This window comes from Lynx canadensis, chromosome B4 (assembly GCF_007474595.2).
Source record: "Lynx canadensis isolate LIC74 chromosome B4, mLynCan4.pri.v2, whole genome shotgun sequence".
Taxonomy (NCBI): domain Eukaryota; kingdom Metazoa; phylum Chordata; class Mammalia; order Carnivora; family Felidae; genus Lynx; species Lynx canadensis.
In genome coordinates, this window is record NC_044309.1 from 43,229,262 (window position 1) to 43,253,458 (window position 24,197).

At 39.8% G+C, this 24,197-nt stretch overlaps 1 protein-coding gene across 1 annotated transcript in view; it reads right to left on the reverse strand.

The window, feature by feature from the left end:
- LOC115518324 (pregnancy zone protein-like) overlaps positions 1-24,197 on the reverse strand; it is a 48,284-nt gene that overhangs the window by 18,316 nt on the left and 5,771 nt on the right. The window contains 9 exon segments of the mRNA XM_030321761.1: positions 2,657-2,806; positions 6,268-6,410; positions 10,510-10,573; positions 12,305-12,532; positions 13,813-13,974; positions 16,567-16,676; positions 18,490-18,604; positions 20,784-20,907; positions 23,265-23,350. Coding sequence (XP_030177621.1) covers positions 2,657-2,806; positions 6,268-6,410; positions 10,510-10,573; positions 12,305-12,532; positions 13,813-13,974; positions 16,567-16,676; positions 18,490-18,604; positions 20,784-20,907; positions 23,265-23,350 — 1,182 coding nt within the window.

Below are 24,197 nucleotides of genomic sequence, written 5' to 3' on the forward strand. Positions count from 1 at the left end.
GTCTCCTAGACCAAATGCCTATCTTTTTTTTTAAGTTTATTGATTTATTTTGAGAGAGAGAGACAGACAGACAGGCAGAGAGAGAGAGAGAATCCCAAGTAGGCTCCATGCCTAGTGTGGAGCCCAACATGGGGCTCGATCTCACAACCGTGAGCTCACAGCTTGAGCCGATATCAAGAGTTGGATGCTTAACCAACTGAGCCACCCACGTGCCCCCCAAATGCCCGCTTTTAAAAGGAAGCCAAAAATGTGGACAGCATAGAGAAGTGTGACAGGAGCACAAAAGCCACTCATAATCCCAACTGTCAGAAATAATTTCCGTACATTCCCAATTCGTTCCTTTTCCCATCGTTTATGATTAAGTTCTTTTTAACTCTTACTGAGCTTTTTGTTTTTGTTTGTTTTAGTCTACTATTTTAGTTCCAACTCTAGCTTGACCAAAAACTAGGTGCCCAGGCAACCTAGAAATAAATCAATTGCAGTTCAGTTTTTGCCCAGAGCCTGGTGTCAGGCCACCTGCTCAGTCACATAGTACCCAGGCCATTAAATAAACACAGACCTCCTAATGTGGCTGCATTCACCTCTTGCCTATGCTACTACGATAACCTACTAATGGTTCCCATTCTTTCATTCTTGCTCTCCTTCGCTCCGCAGCAAACAGATAAATCCTTAACAGATAAATCGGAATTGGCACTCTTCTGCTTACAACTCTTCAGATTTACCATAGCATTTGCTGTCACCTCCAAACTCCATGCCAGGCTAACAGAGCTCGTCACAGTCTTCCTTACTTTCCATTTTACCTACAATCCCTACCATCCTCGTATCTCCCCATTACTTATTAGGTTATTACCTTTTCCTTTTAGAACACTCCAGTCTTGTTCTGACCTCAAGCCCTTTGGGTGCGCTGCCCTCATTCTTTGTAATACTTGTCCTTTTTCCTTCATTCTCTGACCATGAGAAGACACTCTTTTTTTTTTTTTTTTTAACTTTTATTTATTTTTGAGACAGAGAGAGACAGAGCATGAACTGGGGAGGAGCAGAGAGAGAGGGAGACACAGAATCTGAAACAGGCTCCAGGCTCCGAGCTGTCAGCACAGAGCCCGACGTGGGGCTCGAACTCACGGACCGTGAGATCATGACCTGAGCCGGTTGGACGCCCAACCGACGGAGCCACCCAGGTGCCCCGAGAAGACACTCTTAATCTCCACTTGAAACAATGTCCAACTCTTTTTTTCTTTATCTCAGCATCTTTTTTATTTCTTTCACTATCCTCACCCAAATTGGGAACTATTATATGTTTATGTTTTTGTCGGTTACTTGTTTATGTTAATGCCTCATAAGACCATTAGTCTAAGATGGTCAAAACCGACATCTGAAAGTTTACCATTAGAACTCCTGTTCCCAGAGCGGGATCCAGCCTCTAGGGAAGAGGCAGTGAAGATTTGTGACATAAATAGACAGAGAAAGTAAACTATAAGGCCTTTTTGAAAGTGCTCTATTACAAGAGACATCTGTAAAAGACAAGTTTGAATGGAAACTCTCTTTTGTCCATACTTCAAACCGGTGAGCAAGCACCTAGATTTTAGGGGAAGCTTAAAAATCAGGCATTTCACGTACTATCTTGATGTGGTGCATTAAAGGTGGCATGGAATGAGATTTGATTCAAACTCCACCCTTAAAATATATTTTATATATATTATATATTTTATATAATATATTATACATAAATATATATTATATTTATATATTTATGTATACATAAATATATATTATATTATATAAATATATAATATATAATTATAATTATTATATATTATATACAACATAGATTATATTATTATAATTATTATAATTATATTATATATAATATAATTTGTATATATCTCTATTTACAATAATATATTTATATTATATACATCTCATATACTCTCATTCTATTATCTCATTCTGTTCGATATTCTCTATCTTGCTTTCTCTCTTCTCCTCTCTATCCTCTTTTTTGTGTCCTCCCTCTTTTTCTTGTCCTCTCTCTTTTCTCTTTACCTCTCCTGTCTCTTTCTCTTCCTCTCCTCTTGTCCTTTCCTCCTCTCCTTTTTTCTCTTCTGTCCTCTCCCCCCTCTCCCTTCCTTTCCCTTATCTTCTCCTTTCTCTCTCTCTCTCTCCCTCTCTCGCGTCTCCTCTTCTCTCATCCTCCTACTCTTTCCTCTCCTCTCTCTCTCTCTCTCTCTCAGGATTCTTCTCCCTTCTCTCTCCTCTCTTCTCTTTTCTCTCTTCTCTCGTGGCTTTCTCTGTCATAGCTGTGTTTTCTTCATTCATAAAATTAAGGTAATAATGACCACCTTAAGGAATTATTACTCATGTGTTGATTCCCTAACAATGTGTTGAGCACCTTTTATTCATAAAGTACTGTGCTAGGCGGTGAATGCAGTGGGGAACCATATTGCTCCCTCACTGAGAATATATCAGGAGAGAGAATGAAGTGAGAGCAGATTATGTTAAGCACCTGGCGCAATGTCTTTTGTGGAACTGAATTCAAGTCCAATTCATACATAACTTACCAGAGTATGCCTGACACTCTGAAGGACGCGCCCTCTCAGTTATAACTGGTCTTAGCATATGTGCATTTTCTGACATCCAAGGCTGAAAGGGGACTCACCGAATGAGGCGAGAGCTCAGCTTCAGGCTTCATGAGCAGAACGCTCTGGTCAACCGCACGGAGGGCACAGAGAGAATGGGGAGTGGCTGTGACCTCCAGGTTGATGTTTGAGGCTGGTGGGCTCTGGGCTGAGGAGAAGCTCAAATTGACCTGTAAAAAGGATATGATTATGACAGCAAATGTTCTAAGTATTACAGCCTCAACACCTCTACCCCAGACGAGGACTAATTCTTTCTACGCTTGGTTTCCCTTCATCCTTTTTGGAGCAGGCTTAAGAGGTGCATACCCGTGGGGACTACCAGTGAACGATCTCTGGGATAAATTGGAAATGTAGCTCCAGTTCACTGAGGTTTCCTGGTCCTCGTGTAACTGGTGAAATGTACATTGGTTTTGATCACATTGAGACAGAATCCCCGACGGGAAAAAGAGCACACAATGCTAACAAAGATACATACTCTGCTGCATTTGACCTATCTCCGTGCGGTGTTTTCGTGGTGAAGGTGCACAGTTTGCACGGTGCCGTGAAAAGTCATGCTCCACCTCTGAGACCAGCCACCTGAAGCCTCCTCCAGGTCACAGTCTTAGTCGTCTGACATTCTAAAGGGGTGCAGGGCTGCTTCGGCCAGGAGAAACTCACTGATAAGTGAACCTATCCGTTCTTCATGTTTAAGATTTTGTTTATGTAAGATTATGTTTATGTACATTTCTGGAGTAGCATCTGAGTTTTATTTTATATTCAAAATAGAGAAGAAAATAATTTAGAATCTAGAGTCTGTAGTAGCACCAGGGAACTTTCCGGGTTCTTGAACGGCAAGGTGATTTGGATTGGAATGAAATGTCAGTATGCTTAGTTAAAATAATATCTAACTTGCGTTGCTGAATTTAACCGTGATCATCCTGCTATGTGGTCTGTGAATTAATGTAACAATTGGATTCGTGTATCATGAGAGCTACACGAAAAACAATTAATAGATTTATTCTCAAAATGAGGAAGTATTCATCTCTGTAGTTCACTATATTATGAAAACATGGCGTATGGAGAATTCAAACAAAACGTGTTTGTTTTTGTTTTCAGAAAACTTAAGCGTATGAAAACATGTTTGTGAGTGCCTATTTCAAATGAACACATGAATTATTTGGCATTATAATCCACTGAAACGACTATTAATCAAGAAGTGACTACATTAGAAAATGTAAAATGCTTTACTGATACGCGAACAAAGGATTTTAAGGCATAGTTGGAGAGTCTGCACTTATCCATATTAATCAGTGTTATCCTTTAAAAATGTTTGTAATGTTTATTTATTTTTTAAATTAAAAAAAAATTTTAATTTATTTTTTGAGACAGAGAGACAGAGCATGAGCAGGGGAGGGGCAGAGAGAGAGGGAGACACAGAATCCGAAGGGGGCTCCAGGCTCCGAGCTGTCAGCACAGAGCCTGACGCGGGGCTCGAACTCACGAACCATGAGATCGTGACCTGAGCTGAAGTCAGATGCTTACCCGACTGAATCACCAACGCGCCCCTTAAAAAAATTTGTTTGGATGTTTATTTATTTGTGAAAGAGAGAGAGTTAATCAATGTTATCCTTCGTAAATAATTCGATCCAGTTAAGAATGACAGGCAAAGTGTTATGTGGTATTTAACCTATACGCTAGATCTGTTATTGTTAAAGTAGGAAAGAGAGATACGAATTTTGGATAGAAAACAGTTTTTCTCTATCCTAATGAAGATTGAAGAGAATACTTGAAGTATATTATTGGTTTGAGGGAACACACGTCTCAGACCGACTTGGCTCTTCCCTCCTATTCTCAGCTTGTTCTTGCCTCTGTTTGTTCATCAGCCTGCCAGGCTGTCTACCTTCTAAGGTCCTCAGTTTTTAGCTTTTTAATACCTCTTTTTTTCTAACTTCTGGTGGTAAATGAAAATAGTCCCCTTTCTTCTAAATACTTTTCTGGTTTTCACAGCGTCTCTCTACTCGTGATGAATAAGTTATGAGATATTTGATACGAAGAGACTGAGAATGATATCCAGGGGCTTGCACTCCTCTGTGGCAATTTTCTGGTGTTACTCAGGAATGGCCACCTGTTTTCTACCAAGCCAAGAAACCCCTGCTGGAATAAGCAAAGTGTGCCGAAAGCTATAGCATAACATGGCCATTCCAAGGTGTAACCAACAACTAACTGCCCACGATTAGCAGTAAGGGCATTGAAGTTTGAGACAGGAATCTCTTCTAGGTTCACATGGAACACAAAGAACATCCAAACAGAGCAGAAGAAACTATGCCCTTGGACACCCGTCCTGTTTACTAGCATTCTTTAGTATGATAGAATTAAATTTTTTTATCAGAATCCATTGTGTATTTTTCTTAGATCATTACATGTTTTTTAAAAAAGATAATCTAATGTAGTTCGCATTGCAGAAACGTTCGCTTACCATCAAAGCATAGTTTTTTTTTTTTGTTTTTTTTTTTAAGTTTCCTTATTTATTTTGAGAGACAGAGCACGGGCGCATGCAGGAGGGGTGGAAAGAGAAGGAGAGAGAGAGAATTCCAAGCAGGCTCTGCGCTCTCATTGCAGAGCCCAATGTGGGGTTTGAACTCATGAACCGTGAGATCATGACCTGAGCCAAAATCAAGAGTCAGGCAGTTAAATGACTGAGCCACCCAGGCGCCCCTAAATGTGTAGTTTTTCGTTTGTTCTTAAAAACATTTTTTTAAATGTTTATTTATTTTTGACAGAGAGAGACAGAGCGTGAGCAGAGGAGGGACAGAGAGAGAGGGAGACACAGAATCTGAAGCAGGCTCCAGGCTCTGAGCTGTCAGCACAGAGCCTGACTCGTGGCTCGAACCCACGGGACTGCAAGATCATGACCTGAGCCAAAGTCGGACGCTTAACCAACTGAGCCACCCAGGTACCTTGCATAGTTTGAATGTTCATAAAATTCATGTTAAAGAGTCCTAGGTATATTTTTAAAAAGATAAGTGAAGTTGGTGGATGCTCTCTGATTGTTCATGTTGAGCACCAAATTCTGTTGGGATAAAGGCTTCTTGTTACAACTATACATTCTTTGGAAACATGAGAAGACTCCATTTGCAAGTATGTTATATTTTTATGCTATAGTCATTATTAGAGTGCCCAGGCTGTGTTTCTCAACATGGGGCACATACATATACCCCTGTTCTGTATTATCAAACTGAATTTAAACTCACAATGGAGTTACTGGTTTCTGCAATAGCACAGTGAGGTGCATCGGGGGTATGATGGGATAAAATGGACACATCCTGGGGAGGCATCATTTTTAACTGAAAATTTGGGGAACGAAATGTCAAGATTAAAACTATTCAGGTTGCATAACAGAATAGATTTTGAATTGCAGATGAATTTTGAGATAAAACAAGAAACTTGTCAAACATTGTGTGTCTAGGGCCACCTGCTTTGAACTTCTTCACCAGCCCTCTCAGGGTATGGCATCACTCTCGGCCTCTGGATGTCCTTCGGAGGAAAGTTCCAGGGACACTATGTGGCAGTTTTAGAAACGGCCGCGACATCTTTCTTTTCCGTCCTTCAAAAGGGGAGATGAATAAAAGGACTGCTGATACAGGTGACTCACCTTATTGGCAAAACAGTTTTCGATGTTGATTTTCTCCGTGTCGGCAATGATTTCTCCATCAGGCAAAAAAGCATACAGCAGCAACTGGGCATCAGAAGCGATGTCCGACTCCACTCGAAAGGAGAAGGAAAATACCCCTTTCACTGGAGAGTAAGAAAACGTTCAAGATACTTGATTAGGAAGAGGGAAGAGTTCTCATCTTTGTACAGAAGAGACCCTCTAATGACTTAACTGCTTCTAACATTTGGAGCACACTAAAGGAAGAGAAGACTTGCATTCACACCATCGTGTATGCAGTTGTGTTGAGTGCGGACGTGCTGAGCCAATGACGTTCTTCCTGAAAAGTGTAAGATACATTGTGCATTTCCTCTGCTCAAGTCGAAAAACGCATTTAATGCGCCTTTCTGTTTTTCAATTGAAAAAAAGATTTAAGACTCTAGTGTAGAGAACGAACTGAGGGTTGTAGGAGGGGAGTGGGTGGGGGAATGGGCTAGATGGGGGATGGGCATCGAGGAAGGCACTCGTTGGGATGAGCACTGGGTGTTATATGGAAGTAAGGAATCACTTAAATTCTACTGAAGCCAGTGGCTCTGCTATATGTTAACTAACTTGAATTTGAATAAAATCTTGGAAGGAAAAAAAAAGATTTCTTAAGAAAGAAATCAAGAGGGAAGAACTTCTAGATATCGTTAATTACCTCTACCTATGATCCACATCAACACAATTCCTGTCATATGCACGAGGAAAAGGCAAAGAACGCAACCTCATCTGGACCTTCAGGGCATTTTCAATACCGCAGAGATATGGGTACGAATAATTACCGACAAAACCAGGTGTGAATCTGAGTTTTACCGGGGAATTGCCTATATTTATCTTAGTTGCTTCTTTCTGCGTGCATTGCATGGTGCTTATGAGATGTCCACACTTAATTTTCTCGTAAACGAGCTAAGTTCTGGGTAGCAGGAAATTCTTTCAAAAGTATAGCTTTCCTCTATCTTTAGAAAGTTGGAGATAAGCTTGAGGTGAAGAAGCACGGAAACAGCAGGGTCAAAATAAATTCGAAACTTCTGGCTTCTGTCATCTAGCATAACATGCTCTATGTCCATCCATGTTGCCGCTAATGGCCAGATCTCCTAGGGAGTATAGTCAATGATATTGTAGTAATATTCTTTGATGACACATGGTGACTATACTTATTGTGATGAGTACCGAATAATGTAAAGAATTGTCAAGCCAGTATATTGGACACCTGACATTACTACAGCACTGTGTGTTAATTATACTTCAATAAAGTAATTTGAAACCATAATACTAAAACCATATAAAGAGCACATAAAAAGTGTCACAACAGGGACGCCTGGGTGGCTCATGTGGTTAAGCATCCGACTTCGGCTCAGGTCATGATCTCGCAGTCCGTGGGTTCGAGCCCCGCGTCGGGCTCTGTGCTGACAGCTCGGAGCCTGGAGCCTCCTTCGGATTCTGTGTCTCCCTCTCTCTCTGCCCCTCCCCTGCTCATGCTCTGTCTGTCTCTCTCTCAAAAATAAATAAACATAAAAAAAAAGCATAACAACATCTTGAGGGCATGGACTTTTTATCCAAAACTCTTATTATAGAGATATATCAAGACAGGAAGATATATTATTTTCAAAGTTAGTTCTCTTCAAATATAGTTCAAATATGTAAACTTCAAATAAAGTTTAGCTACCACAAGTTGTAGACAAAGAGATATCTTATCCTTTATTTATGAATTACTTTAAAAATATTTCTTGTGTACCCACTCTGTGCCAAGGACACAGAAATGGGGTTTCTTTCTTTTTATTTTTTTAAAGTTTTTTTTTTTTATGTTTATTTATTTTGGGACAGAGAGACAGAGCATGAACGGGGGAGGGGCAGAGAGAGAGGGAGACACAGAATCGGAAGCAGGTTCCAGGCTCTGAGCCATCAGCCCAGAGCCTGATGCGGGGCTCGAACTCACGGATCGCGAGATCGTGACCCGGGCTGAAGTTGAACGCTTAACCGACTGAGCCACCCAGGCACCCCGGAAATGGGGTTTCAAAGGTAAAAGACAAACATATTTTAATTTTTGTAATGGGTACTCCTTCATTTTTTCCTTCATATACTGATTCACCTTGGGTGAATGAGCTTTTTGATTCCTAAATATGCTGCTAATAAAAGTTTTTATTTTATTTTTATTTTGTTTTTGTAAAATGATAGCTTATAATTATCAAATGAACAGAAAAAAGGAAGCTATTTATGAGATTTAGCCTAGGGACATGTAACAAATAAACAGACCAAATGTATTTATCTTTTTGTAACAGACCCCCCCCCCTTTTTTAAAAGTTAATTATCCTTCCTGGGATAACAGAAATCGAGAGATGTTGGTGATTCAAGAAAATTCAGAAAGAAAGTGACATATAAGATATAGAAATGTTGTGAACCAACTTGACTTAAATGACGTTTAGAAAACGCTGAAGAGCAGAAGAATAGAAATACTAACATTTATCAAGATAGACCATATGTGGGGCCATAAAACATGTCTCAGTAAATTTAAAAGAAATGACCACAATGGCATGAAGTTAGAAATCACTAAGAAAAGTTTCTGAAAAATACCTCAATATTTAGACACTAAAAAACATACTTATTTTATGACTCACCCAGAGTCCAAAGAAGAAATTAAAAGGGATATCTGACAATGTTTCGAACTGAGCACAAATGAAAATATCCCATGCAAATTGTATGATGCAGCTTAAGCAGTATTCTGAAACCTAACGTTGTTTGTCCAACCAGCTTTCAAAATTTCTTGGGACTGATAACTCTTTTTGTCCTAGAAAGGGTGACACTTAAGGCGCCACCAATATCTAACTTAGACAATAAGATGATATTTGGGACTTTTGAGATGATGAGACTTACATGAGATTTTGGACTTGAGTTAATGCTATAAAGGATTGAGTCTTTTAAGTCTGTTGGGATTTTGCATATGGGACAGATGTGAATCTTTGGGGCCAGAGGGCAGTTTGTGGTAGGCAGATTAACATCCTCCCCAAAGATATCATAATCTGAAAAAGTTGTGCACATGTTATGTTACACAGCAAAAGGGACTTTGCAAATGTGATTATGTCAAGGACTTTGAGAGGGGGAGATCATTCTAGGTTATCCAAGTGAGCCCGATGGAATCATAGTGATCTTTACTTAAAAAAAAAATTTTTTTTTAATGTTTATTTATTTCTGAGAGAGAGAGAGACAGAGCATGAGTCAGGGAGGGGCAGAGAGAGAGGGAGAGAGACAACTGTGAGATCATGACCTGAGCCGAAGTCGGACGCTCAATCGACTGAGCCACCCAGGCACCCCTGAATCATAGTGATCTTTAAAAAGGGGGCAGAAATGTAAGAGAGAGATTTGAAGATGAAGTGCTCCTGGGGTTGAAGACAGAGGGGCCACAAACTGAGGAATGCAGGAGGTTCTAAGGCAAGGAAACGGGTAACTCCTTGGAGCACTAGAAGGCAGCCAGTCCTGCTGTCACCCTGATATTAACCCAGTGAGACTTCTGACCTACAGAAGTGTAAAATGATAAATTTGCAGTTATAAGCCAGAAAGTGGGTGGTAATGTATTACGGCAGCAATAGGAAATGAATACAAAGACGTACACAGTAAAATTTTTCCTTGGTGATTTTCTGCACTTTTAAATAAATAAGTTAATAAAAATTAACATTTTAATAAAAATATATGCATTTGAAAACATTTAATTATAAAATGAATATATTTTACTTTAGGAATAAAATTTAAAATATAGAAATGTTACAAAAATAAAAGAAATTACTAAATGGACTAAAATGAACTTAGTATGCCATCGTTTTGCATGTTTATGTATTTGAGAGAGAGAGAGAGGGCTAGTGGGGGAGAGGAGGAGAGAGAGAGAGAGAGAAGGAGAGAGACAATTACAAGCAGGCTCCATCTCACAGGGCTAGATCTCACAACAGTGAGATCACAACCTGAGCTGAAATAAAAAATCGGACACCTCACCAACTGAGCCACCCAGGTGCCTCCCGCCCCCGCAACCTTTAAAATGTTTATTTGTTTTGTATTAGCTTATCCTCGTCTTTGGTTGATGGAAGAAGGTTGGTGACCATGACCTCTGTAAAATGTAAATGTAAAATGTAAAAGTAGCTCCGTCTTGCTAGAATGTACAGAATTTGAGTATACGAGAGAAAAAAAAAAAAAAAGGGAAATCCTGGAAGTACTTACATTCTCCGTGCTCAATGGACAACACGTGGATTCCTGATCGGGAGATGATTCCTCTTGCTTTGATCTGAAGACGGAAAGATATCCATTACCGTTTTAAAAGGCACATATTAAACTTACAAGAACCTATTCAAAATATATAAATAAATTATCTCACTACTGCAACCCAGAAGTTTTGAACACTAAAGTTCTCTTTCAGTATTTTCCTATATGTAGAGTTACATACTTTATTTATTTATTTATTTAATTTTTTTTTTTAATGCTAATTTATTTTGAGACAGAGAGAGACAGAGCATGAACAGGGGAGGGGCAGAGAGAGAGGGAGACACAGGATCCGAAACAGGCTCCAGGCTCCGAGCTGTCAGCACAGAGCCCTACGCGGGGCTCGAACCCACGGGCAGTGAGATCATGACCTGAGCCGAAGTTGGACGCTTAACCGACTGAGCCACCCAGGCGCCTCTAGAGTTACATACTTTAAATAACAAATATATGTTTTGCAATGTTTTAGTATTTTATGTAGTATTTGCTATTTTTCTTGAATATTGATATTTCAAATTTGCATATTCTTTCAACAAATATTTTAAACATACAGAAGGCAATATATACTAAAGCAGATAGATATAAAATATATGTAAGTATTCTCTATTGTTAAAAAACCAAAGGTATTGACACTCTCTTTGTGCCAGGCATTGAGCTAAATTATTTAGTTATAGGATTTTATTTAATGTGCACAGTATCCCATGAAGTGGGTATAAATCTCATCCTAGTATTCAGGTAAGATGATTGACGTTTGTCTTTACAAATGAGATCAGTAAATTGCCCAACGTCACATAACTAACAAGCAATAAAACTAAGATTCTGACTTACTGTCAACTTTTAAAAAACTTTTCAATAGAATTTTAAAAATATTGTCTACGGGGCGCCTAGGTGGCTCAGTCAGTTGAGCATCTGACTTTGGCTCAGGTCATGATCTCACAGCTCGTGAGTTCGAGCCCCGCGTCGGGCTCTGTGCTGACAGCTCGGAGCCTGGAGCCTGCTTCGGATTCTGTGTCTCCCTCTCTCTCTGCCCCTAACCCGCTCACATTCTGTCTCTGTCTCTCTCAAAAATAAATAAAAACATTAAAAAATTAAAAGCAAATATTGTCTACAGTTAATCTTCCTATACAGAGTCTCTTACATGTAATTTTTTTTTCTTAAAATGACTTATCTGAGTAACTGCCAGTTTGGGATTATATTTTTGATCTCAGGGCACAAATAGGTTTATTGGCCTCAAAATTATCATATCAATTTATGATATGCCTGTCAATGCCCTTTTTCCCTTCATTTAACACTGGTCATGAGCTTTGTAATTATTTAGAAGCTTTACAGGTGTATTGCTACTGCTTTATTGTTTATTTTTCACTTCTTCAATTAATGTCAAAACTGAATATTTTCCAGAAGCTTGTTTATAATTTATTTCCTGTTGAAGAAGTTCTTGATTTCTTACCCTTTGCTTATTTATCTATTGAGTTCTAAGAAAAACATTATTTTTGTCTAACAAGGCATTCTCCCTGGCTTTTTCCTCTCTCCTTCAATAATTTTCCACTGGAACTCAGAAAAAAGCTTAGAAATTCCAGTGGAGACCAGAGCATAAATGAGAAATGAAAGCATTGATAATGTATTAGGAAGCCACTTCTCTTCAAGCATAAAAACAAGGACAAGAAAAGGTTTTCACTGATGTCTTACAAAGCGTATCACTTCGATAAGAACTCAATCTTTTTGAGGTCTTGTAATTAGGAAGAGCTACTTCTATTCTTACCAAATAATAGAAGGTCAAATCTTTTTCATCCTTTAGAATCTGTTCATTCAGGATGTAGTGTGCCCGGATCTCCTGGATTTGTCCACAGGCCACGGTACCAGTAACAGGTTCAAGGTGTAGATAACTCTTGCTCGGGGAGGAAATACGCTTTACAGTGTGCTGTGCTGGCATATGATATTCTTCAAGCCACCAGTTATCAAAACAGCGGCTGTTCTTTTTGTAAGTGACCTAGTGGAAAGAATAAAGGTCTTGAAAATACATTATGTACATGTTGGTCACTCTGTCATTTACTAAAGATTCTTTTTTTTAGTGTTTATTTATTTTTGAGACAGAGAGAGACAGAGCATGAATGGGAGAGGGTCAGAGAGAGAGGGAGACACAGAAGCAGAAGCAGGCTCCAGGCTCTGAGCCATCAGCACAGAGCCCGACGCGGGCTCTCCAACTCACGGACCGTGAGATCATGACCTGAGCCGAAGTCGGACGCTTAACCGACTGAGCCACCCAGGTTTCCCTCATTTACTAAAGATTTTATGTGAACCATGTTTATTTGGCTCCATTATAGTTTGTTTTCCCACATAAAGCATAATCTGTGAGTGACTTTCCCTTAACTTTATTTATGCTTGTGCCATACTGATTTAGTAGATGATATTCACTCACAGTCAAGACCAATTACTTTTTCTTTTTTATTTTTTAAATTTTTTTTAACGTTTATTTCTTTTTTTTTTTTTTTTATTTATTTTTGGGACAGAGAGAGACAGAGCATGAACGGGGGAGGGGCAGAGAGAGAGGGAGACACAGAATCGCAAACAGGCTCCAGGCTCTGAGCCATCAGCCCAGAGCCCGACGCGGGGCTCGAACTCACGGACCGCGAGATCGTGACCTGGCTGAAGTCGGACGCTTAACCGACTGCGCCACCCAGGCGCCCCCGTTTATTTCTTTTTGAGACAGAGAAAGACAGAGCATGAACAGGGGAGGGGCAGAGAGAGAGGGAGACACAGAATCTGAAACAGGCTCCAGGCTCCGAGCTGTCAGCACAGAGCCCGACGTGGGGCTCGAACTCACGGACCGTGAGATCATGACCTGAGCCGAAGTCGGACGCTTAACCGACTGAGCCACCCAGGTGCCCCCAATTACTTTTTCTTAATACCCTTATGCCTATAAACTGCATAAAGTCATTTGAACCTTCTACAGAAAACAAACAATAGCGGCACATCGAAGAAATCAAGAAAATCTAATCTGTAACAGAATTGCGAAAACATTGAATTTTACGAGGGAAGGTCAAGATGAGCCAATAAATGTCTACAGCAGGTTGTAAATGGAGTCAATCTAAAGTAAAAGGTTTCTGGCAGATCATGTTTTCTTCTGAGTTAGGTCTCTACATTGCTTAATTTCTATTTTCCTCTGTGTTGCCATTTCTTTTTCCGTAGAATTTACATGCTTCCCATATACCCTTAAATTATGCGGCCTCAGCAATCTTTTTGCAGCCCCAGATGCCCCTTCCCACCTACCAAAACTGTGAGTGAAGAAGATGTGAACCTGGTGGTATTAATGGAAATGTCTACCAAACCATGCTCATCCGTGATAAAGTGGGAATGATACGCATTTCCATCCACAGTGACGACTACAGTTTTATTGGGGATTGGCTGATTCTTCTCATTGACTAGAAGAACCTAGAAGGGAGGAAGAGATAGCTGATGTCAAGGGTTATGTAGCAATGGCATCTTCCGTTCTTTGTTGCATTCACCTCTTGACCTCGTGGCTGCTGTCATTTACCAAAGATCTTAGAATCTGAAAATTAGACTTGTTTTCTAGGCTCTAGACTATTTGGCTTTTCTATATAGATATTTCCTGAGCCTGAAACAACTGCGAATATCCCAGAATGGACTCGTGATATTACCTTTTCCAATTTTCTTCCTCCCTGGTGTTCTCTGTCTCAGTATATGGTGCTTCTATTCATCCCATAGGCTTTTTTTCTTTTCTTTTTTCATCATTTTTCTCTCTTTGACTGACTTATCTAACCATTGGCCAAATGCTATCTCTTTCCCTGTTGAACTCATTTTATTCCTATTCATTTCTCTCTAGATTCATTGCTGCCATTCCAGTTAAAACCTGTGAAAGGTGAAATAAAATGAGGCCTCTTATCAAAAGGTTTACAATGGAGCTGGGAGGCCATTAAGGAGATCAGCCTTAGGCACGTCCTCACCAGAAGAACCATGAACTTCAGAACTGGACCAAACTCAGCCCGAACACCTGCAACCTGCTACAGGAGATTTTGCTCGATGATATCCTTAGTAACCACTTACATTCAGTCAAGATTAGTCTTCTGCCACCAACGCCAATCGAAATTCCTCATAAAAGACATGTACAAGAATTCCCCTTTGTCTTGAAAAACCGTTGATTTTTGTTCTTGAGGGCGAGGGGGCACTATTTGAATTGTTGCCCAAATCTACGTTTCCCAAATTGCAATTCTGAAAGCTGTGTTTTTATTTTAACTCTACCTCTTTTCTCAGATGACAGGACACAATATTTTTCTCTGTCTGGTTTCCAATACCATTTTATTTAATCTTTTTTTAAAAAAAATTTTTTTTCAACGTTTATTTATTTTTGGGACAGAGAGAGACAGAGCGTGAACGGGGGAGGGGCAGCGAGAGAGGGAGACACAGAATCGGAAACAGGCTCCAGGCTCTGAGCCATCAGCCCAGAGCCCGACGCGGGGCTCGAACCCACGGACCGCGAGATCGTGACCTGGCTGAAGTCGCACGCTTAACCGACTGCGCCACCCAGGCGCCCCCATTTTATTTAATCTTACACAGTTCACCTCCTTCCTGCTTCCTGCTGGCTTCAAACCATTCTCTATACCGCCTGAGCTAAACTGATCATGCTATTCTCCTTAAAACCTTTAGTAACTCCTCAGTGCAAAATTCTGAGCTTATTCTAAAAGGCCCTCAAGGGCTGCTCTGGCTTACCTACAACTATACAGTCCATCCAGTTATATCTTCTATCTCAGCCAGTCACCCTGGCTACCTCTTAGCTCTTCGCTCTTCAGTTAAAATAATTTGCTTAAATTAAATAAAAAAAATTCTGTTTATTTATTTATTTTGAGACAGAGAACACGAGCAAGAGAGGTGCAGAGAAAGAATTCCAAGCAGGCTCCTCACTGTTAGCTCTGAGCCTGACGCTGACTCGATCTCATGAACTGTGGGATCATGACCTGAGCCGAAATCAAGGGTTGGACGTTCACCTGACTCAGTCACCCAGACGCCCCACTTCCTTGGTCTTTAAAAGCTATTTGAAACCTAGAGCCTTGGCCATTCTCCCCTCGTTCTTAAATTTCTGGCCAAGTCATATTCATCTTTTAAGTCCTCAGTTCGCTCATGTCCTCCTCTTGGTTTGAAACGGTGTTACGCAACCATATCTATACATTTATTAAGTTTTTGCCAATTTGATGCAAAATACCGCAATAAATGAAGAAAATATACAATTCACATCACTAAAATAAGGAAATTGCCTATCAACTGTCAGTTTAAAGATTAGTTACTAAAGAAGAAAATTTTAAATGTCCAGAAAACTTCTATCTCTTGTATGAAAGAAAACTGATAGCTTACTCAGCTGGATATCAGTCTGAAAATTTACCAATATGATTACCGATACTGATCTTTGAAGCTGAAAAAAATGTGTTTAAAACTATCAATATGAAAAATTAAATCTCAATCATCTAGATGAAAGAGTATCTTTAAAAAATTATAAAACAAAACCATTGTTTATAAACAGGTAGAGAGTATGCAGTCAAACTACACAGGGAAAAATGTATTCTAGAAGTGTGTTAGAAGTTAATAAAAGTGTGCTTTCTTTTTCTTTTTTTTTTTAAATTTTTTTTTCAACGTTTATTTATTTTTGGGACAGAGAGAGACAGAGCATGAACGGGGGAGGGGCAGAGAGAGAGGGAGACACAGAATCGGAAACAGGCTCCAGGCTCTGAGCCATCAGCCCAGAGCCTGACGCGGGGCTCGAACTCATGGACTGCGAGATCGTGACCTGGCTGAAGTCAGACGCTTAACCGGCTGCGCCACCCAGGCGCCCCTGTGCTTTATTTTTCTGCATGTGATAGTGTTTGCCTTTTAAGTTTGTCATTTGCCATAATTTCTTTCCTGACTCGAAATAAATATTTATTTTTTATAACAAATTATACTTTGGGGTACAAAAATTCATTTTCTTAAAGGCCACATCCCCCACATTATGATTCTATTGAAAAGATATTTTACCTGTCCAAAAAAAGGGAGCCCATGTCTGTAATATGTATCCACTTTTGTAAATTTCAATTTGCTTAAGGTGCTTGTGATTGTGCATGATGCATGCCCAGTTAATTCCAACTCTGAAAAAGAAATAAGCGAGGTTGAACTGTTCTGTATATTCAACTCACCTCCTCCCTCCAAGCCAGCTTCACTCCATCGTAACAAATTACTGTATTCTGTATCTTCTCCTTTCTAGAATTTCTCATACTTAGAAAATACAAGCAACTTGACATTAGCTTCACCTTCGTAAAAAAAAATTATTTTACCTCATTCCCCAATTCCTCTGGTTTCGCACGCATCCTACTTGATCTATGTTCTTAAGCTCTTCTCACCTCTTCTGTGATCTTGTGCCATTTTTGTTTCCATCTCTCTCAGATCCCTGCCCTCTCCCCATGACTTTCTGCATGCAACGTGATTCTTTACATTGGAATCATGTTTAAAATATGCTTATTTTCTATCACAAACTACTTACCCAGAAAGACCCTTCTTTTCACTTGTATGGCCCTTCCAAGGTATAGCCAACACTTGGTGCCTTTCCATTTATTGAAGTGTAATCTGTGTTTTATCTTCATCATCTAAAGCACTGTTCCATCAAAGTCTAAAAAATCCCTTATTTTCTCCCACTATAGTATTTCATCTCAGACTTCATCCAAGTGAGTTCTCAGAAATACTTCATACATCAGTACCACTGAAACCCTTCCAGTGTCTTCTAAGAAACTCTATTTTATTATTTTCCCCCATCCCTATGACTTCTAATTTTATTATTCTGACTGATTTGATACTATGTCCAAAATGTAGTTATTTCTGTCCTTGGGCCTCTCCTTGTCTGCCTCTAGCCTCAATTTAACAAAGCTAAGTGAGTTCTCTTTCAGAACAATTGCATTTACTCTTACAAGGGTATAGATACAATAGGAATTGTTTCAGATATACATTTATGGTACTGATTTTGCTCTGGTTTTCTTTTAAAATTATTTTTGAGGATGAACGAATCATATTCTACCTTGGTATTCCAGATTATAATTAATTGTCTTTGACACATTCTCCTTACCATAACTTTTTCACATCTACTCCTTATCTTGGTTAATGGCAATTCCATTTTCCAGGCCCCAGATTTGTAATCTTTGAAGCGATTTTGAATAATCTGCTGTATCACATTGTAATACCTTAAAATTGTTTCATCTAGCCTGTCCCTTTCATGTCTGCTAGGATTATATCTTAAAATATCAATTTATTTAGAACATTCTACTCCAATATATCTGAAGATATCCAAGGCTTTTCATAATAAAGTCTAACCTTTTTGGCATATGATTTACTTTTTACACACCTTAGCCCCTACCTACATTTTCAGATCCTTCTGAGACCAAACACATTTATTTTACGTGAATCATGCTTTTTTCTCAGTCCATTGCTAGCTTTCAAAATATTATCCATTCTGTACAAATCAGCCCACATGCTACTTTATAAACTTTGCCTCTCTATTAGAATTAATTCTCTTCATGCTCATTTGGCCTTTAGGTTTTACATTTCTTTTTTTTTTTTTTTTTTAATGTTCATCTATTTTGAGAGGGAGAGTGCAAGTGTGGGTAGGGCAGAGAGAGAGGGGGAGAGAGAGAATCCTAAGCAGACTCCACACTGTCAGGGCAGAGCCCGACCAACTCACCAACCGTGAGATCATGACTTGAGCCGAAGTCAAGAGTTGACGCTTAACCCACTGAACTACTCAGGTGCTCCTAGTTTTTACATTTCTTGTGAAAATGTTATTATGGTTATAAATATACTCACACACACACACACATAGACACACACATGCACACACATACATACATAACCTTGAAAAAAGGTTAATAAACTAGTAACCTAATGAATTAATCAATATTTAAAAACAATGCCAACCTGTTCCCTCCTCTTTGACCTTGGCTTCCACTTGTATTGCCATGTCATACCCCTTTTGTCTCAGCTGGAATATTTTCGTCTGTACGAGTTGTGTGAAACAGCCTTTATCGTCTGCCTGAAAGGAAAGAAAGAGAATTCCTGGGTCTTCTGATTTGCTGCCACAAAAGTCAGTTAGCAATCTACGAAAATTCTGTGCTCAACATTTCCCGCCAAAGGAAATTTTACAAATGTTCCGAACATCTTTCAGGTGCTTATCCCTTCCCAAGCCAAAGATGACATCATATTTCTTCATTAGTCGAGTTACTCATTGCCTCTGGCTTCCCTCTCCTCTTCTGAAAGCCTATTCTGCTTCTGCCCAATTAAACTTCCTGGTTTCCTTGGGGCGCCTGGGTGGCTCAGTCGGTTAAGCCTCCGACTTCAGCTCAGGTCACGACCTCGCGGTCCATGAGTTCGAGCCCCGCGTCGGGCTCTGGGCTGATGGCTCGCAGCCTGGAGCCTGCCTCCGATTCTGTGTCTCCCTCTCTCTCTGCCCCTCCCACGTTCATGCTCTGTCTCTCTCTGTCCCCAAAATAAATAAACATTAAAAAAAAAAAATTTAAACTTCCTGGTTTCCAAATGCACCGCCATGTTTTGTAATTCTGCCTCTCTGAGTATGCTGTTCCTCAGACGATGACGTTCTTGCTCCCATTCTTATCCGGGCTAACGGTTACTACTCTTCTAAACTCAGCTCAGACATAATATCTCTGGGGCACCTGGCTGACTCAGTAGCTTAAGCGACAGACTCTTGGTTTCAGCTCAGGTCATGATCTCACAGTTTGTGAGTTCGAGACCCGTGTCAGGCTCTGTGCTGACAGCATGGAGCCTGCTTGGGATTCTCTCTCTCCCTCTCCCCCTCTCCCACTCACTCGCTCGCTCTCTCTCAAAATAAATAAATAAAACATTAATTAAAAAAAGACGTAACATCTCCTCTGTGACCACCTTCATCTAAACATCAACTGAGGATTATGTTTTCTTCACTGTATTTCTCCATGTCTAGAACATTAATCAAAACATCTATTCATTGAATATATGAATCATATAATAGATTTCCCAACTACATATTGGGATCCATACCTTAAGAAAGATTTGTTTTCATTTTTTTATTTATTTCCATGAAAATATTCATTGCATAATAAAATGTAATCATACTTAATTTACGTCAAATTTACTTAATCGTATTTTAATTTACTCACTTGAAAATAAAAATTCATCCCTTATCCCTGATATTTTAAAGGTTTTGTAACTAAATTCCTCTCATGTTTATGTTGCTTATTGACGTTTGTCTTGACATTCATTATCATGGATAATGCCACTCTCTGGGCTTTTATGTACTCTTTTTCTGAACTCGGTAATTTATACATTTCTTTTTTTCTTTAATTTTTTAATGCTTATTTATTTTTGAAGGAGAGAGAGGCAGAGCATGAGCTGGGGAGGGGCAGAGAGAGAGGGAGACACAGAATCCGAAGCAGGCTCCAGGCTTTGACCTGTCAGCACAGAGCCCGAGGCGGGGCTTGAACTCACCCGCTGTGAGATCATGACCTGAACCAAAGCCAGACGCTTAACCGACTGAGCCACCCAGGCGCCCCTATACATTTCTTTTTTAATACGACAGATTCTACTTTCTGATATTATTACATTCTTTGACGTCATTGAGGGCTTCATTGTCCCTGTAGGTCTCTTTCTCTTAAGCCAGATGCTGGTTTCATACTCTTCCATATGCCCTTTCGATTTGATAGCATGTCATTTGATTCTCCTACAAACCAAATTCTTTTTTTAAGTAAGCTTTTCACCCAAATGGGGCTGGAATGCAAAACCCCAAGTTCAAGCATCAAAGGCTCTATCAACTGAGCCAGCCGGGCTCCCTCCTCCCACTGACCAAATTCTTCACATTGGCTACATTTTTTTTTCTGTTATCTGTTTGATAAAAGCCAACTTTGGATACCTCCACATTATTTTATGGCTTTATATCTGGCATGCTGATTGCTGTCAGAAGGAATTACAAAACTGGTCGCATAAATACCAATATAAATTCATGAACCCAACTATCAAGAAACCTCCTAATGTTGCCAGGCAATCTTACAATGTTTCCCTTATTCTACATTTTTTTCTAGGGGACCATTTCAAACACTACTCTTTGTTATACCGTTTTCACAATACAATATTGTATTCTATTGTATGATATTCCTTATTGCATTATAATCCCTGAGAAAACAAGATCTGTTGTTAGTGTCCTGGGGAGAGTGGTTTCCATATACCTGTTGACTGAATTCTTCACAGATCTTTTGCGAATATCTTCCATGGCAGTTGGAATGGTATCGTGAATATTTTCTGCATACGTTAATTGTCACCAGACCAGAGACCGGCTTTCCATATGTGTATCTATGACAGTCAAGCAGTTATAGATGAGAATATGTTTAATATAGATAACTCAGATATTTTTTCACATAATTTGATCCATTCATATATCCATCTTGTTCATCTATAGCTGTCGTAATTCCTTCCATAGCATTTGTTCTTTAGAAGCACTTGTTCTGGGGCACCTGGGTGGTGCAGTCGGTTAAGTGTCCGACTTCAGCCAGGTCACGATCTCGCGGTCTGGGAGTTCGAGCCCCGCGTCGGGCTCTGGGCTGATGGCTCAGAGCCTGGAGCCTGCTTCCGATTCTGTGTCTCCCTCTCTCTCTGACCCTCCCCCGTTCATGCTCTGCCTCTCTCTGTCTCAAAAATAAATAACGTTAAAAAAAAAAAATTAAAAAAAAAAAAGAAGCACTTGTTCTGAAAACCGTTTTAATTATCCAAGTGGATATACATCTACAACTCTAAGAGAAAAATACTTACTGAATCTTTTTGAAACACCGCCAAATGAAAAATTAACAATGTGGTTTTTCTCAGATCTTCCTCCTTTCCAGTTGGGGTTTTACTCTGTCTTATTTCCTTCTTTCTCTGCCATCGGATTATCTAAGTCATAATTCCACCTTTGACAATGCCTCCTAAGTTGTTTGGGGCAAAAATTAAGGGTCTCTAGATGGTGTATTTCTAAGTCATCTCTAATTCGTATATATTTTAAGAAGATAAATGAGAACTTCACTGGAAATTTAAATATTCAAAGCACTAGCTATCGAACAGAAATGTTATAAATGAACAGTATCATAACGACTTAGTCTGATTCTGCCAAATCTGAGGGAAGGATATGCTATGTATGCTCTGAATGTTTGCACCCCCCAAATTTGTATGTGAAAATCCTAAACACCAAGGATGAAGGCATTAGGTGTGAGGTCTTTGGGAGGGTGCTTAGATCATGAGGGGTGGAACCCTCATGAATGTGATTGGTGCCTCTATAAAAAAGGCTCCAGAGAGATCGCTTGCCCCTTCCACCATATGAGGACATGGCAGAAGCAACCAGCCATGAGCAAGAAAGAGAACCTTCACCAGAATGTGACTATGCCAGCACTTTGACCTTGGGGTTCCCAACCTCTAGAACTGTGAGCAACAAATTTCTGTTGTTTATAAACTAACCATTCTGTGGCATGTGTCAGAGCAGGCTGAATGAAGATATGGTGTGAAGCCAGGTTAATCTGCTCTTTCTCAACGTATGCTTCGTGGACCATCTACCCTGAAATTACCTGAGATATGTATTGCGATTCGGAGTCCTCAGTCTTTCCTTAGGTTCATGATTGGAATCTCCAGAGGCGTGGCCAAGGAAACTACATTGTGGCTAATCACCTCAATAGATCCAGATGCTCACTTCAGTTTGAGACCTATTGCTTTAGCCAAAACTGTGAGGTAAGTGACAGTTGGCTTCAATGGCCCCGAGTCTCCTCTTCTTATAGTCCTCCCCACCCCCAGTTTCTAGCAATGCTGATAAAGCAATAAATGATTTACTAACTCTCACTTTGGGGAATCTTTAAACCTGACTGAAAGTGCTCCCCCTTCTAAGGGAAAGATCTACGGCATCAAAACTGGTGAGAAAGGTGAAGATAACGATGATCCTCACACTGCTTTCAAAACCAAGAGGTAAGTGTCTCTTCAGTACAGATGAAGAGTGTCTTACTACACCAAAAGGTAACCAGGGAAGAAATAACTGTGACACATGTATACATCTATATATATCTGTATATCTATACATTATATATCTATATATCTACTTAAGAAAAGTTCTTAATTTTTTCTAATTTCCCATAGTTTAGGAAATCAGGAGCAATAAAAAAAAATGGGGATTGTGTGACACAGAATAACACAGAATTTATGAGCATGAGCATGACCTTGAGTTGGACATCTTGCATTCAATTTCGGTTGTAGAAAGTTTCATGAAACTAGATTTTTTTTTTTTTTATTTAATTGCAGAAGCAATATAGGATAGGGGTGAAGAGTTCACGCCCTGGAGCCAGACTGTTGGTTAAATTCCAGTTTGTCATTTACTATCTGTAGAAACTTGAGCAAGTTTTTTTTTTAATCCTCTATGTGTTATAGTTTCCTCATTTGCAAACTAAGGATAACTATCCCCATCTCACAAGGTTAGTGTGAGAATAAATGTTAACAGGGGCAAGGCACTTAAAACACGGTCTTGCACCTTTTCAGGGGTCAGGCAATACTTTCATTATTAGTAGGATGTCATATGCTGCCTCTCATGCTCCCCAGTTGGAGAAAGTCATTCTCGAATTAAACACCTTGAAGTCCAGTTACCAATGCAAATAGAGCCGGGAAATAGAATTGGAATGAAAAAAAAAAATGTAACTCACAGGCCACAGGCGGATACCACAAATTCTTCATCTAGAAAGCCGATAACCTTGGGCATTTTCACTTGGACCTCAAATTTGGGCAAAACTGTTGTCAACAGAAGGGAGAAAGACATGAAGGTGGGCGGGATATCTTGCAAGTATTAGTAATGATTCTATTGCAGAACCTTATAATGTAAGATCGCATGAAATGATGTCAACTGAAATAAGGAGCAGCAGAGCCACCACTGACGAGGGCGATGGTTTTATGACCAAGGGTAATTTGTCCTGCGTTAACTTGGTTAAGCTCGGATTACCTTTCCTAGCATCTCCTTTGAATTTGTTTAGATTTCAAAGACGGAAGGAAAGAAGCACCCTGAGTCTCTAAAAGATCCACATGGTTGGATGTGGTGACAGGTACAGAGAAAGCCAGTTGATTCCAATTTGGCCTAATTCTGTCCTTCTCTGTGTCCATTTCCTCCCAGCTGCGAGTCCTGCTGACTGATAGAGGCCCAAGATCTACCACTAGACGCTTGACTACAGAAATACTGAAGCAGTGGATATGAAGAGATATGTATACGTACGGCCTTCCATAGATTCTTCTATGGCGGTGGCCCTTGGGGGTCCACTTTGGCATCTGAAGGGACTGTTGCGGGTGCTAACTTATTTGTCCCCACCCAATGCTTCCGGAGAACTGGTTAGTAAATTTCCTCGTGACTCATTAGCTCCTCCTACTGGACCCTTACTTTTCCAGCCTCTCTCACAGTTGTGTAAGATTAGTTAATGTTGCCCTGCAAGAGATCCTTGTTCTATAATTCCCGTGGCAGGTCTGGTGAATTTGGGGAATCGTGCTTTTGTTGATCAAGTCTCCTCACCCACGTTCATTGGCATGAGAAAATCCACATAACTGAGAACTGGTAAGGTGGCTTCAACGTCTGACTATTTGGTTGGAGTAGT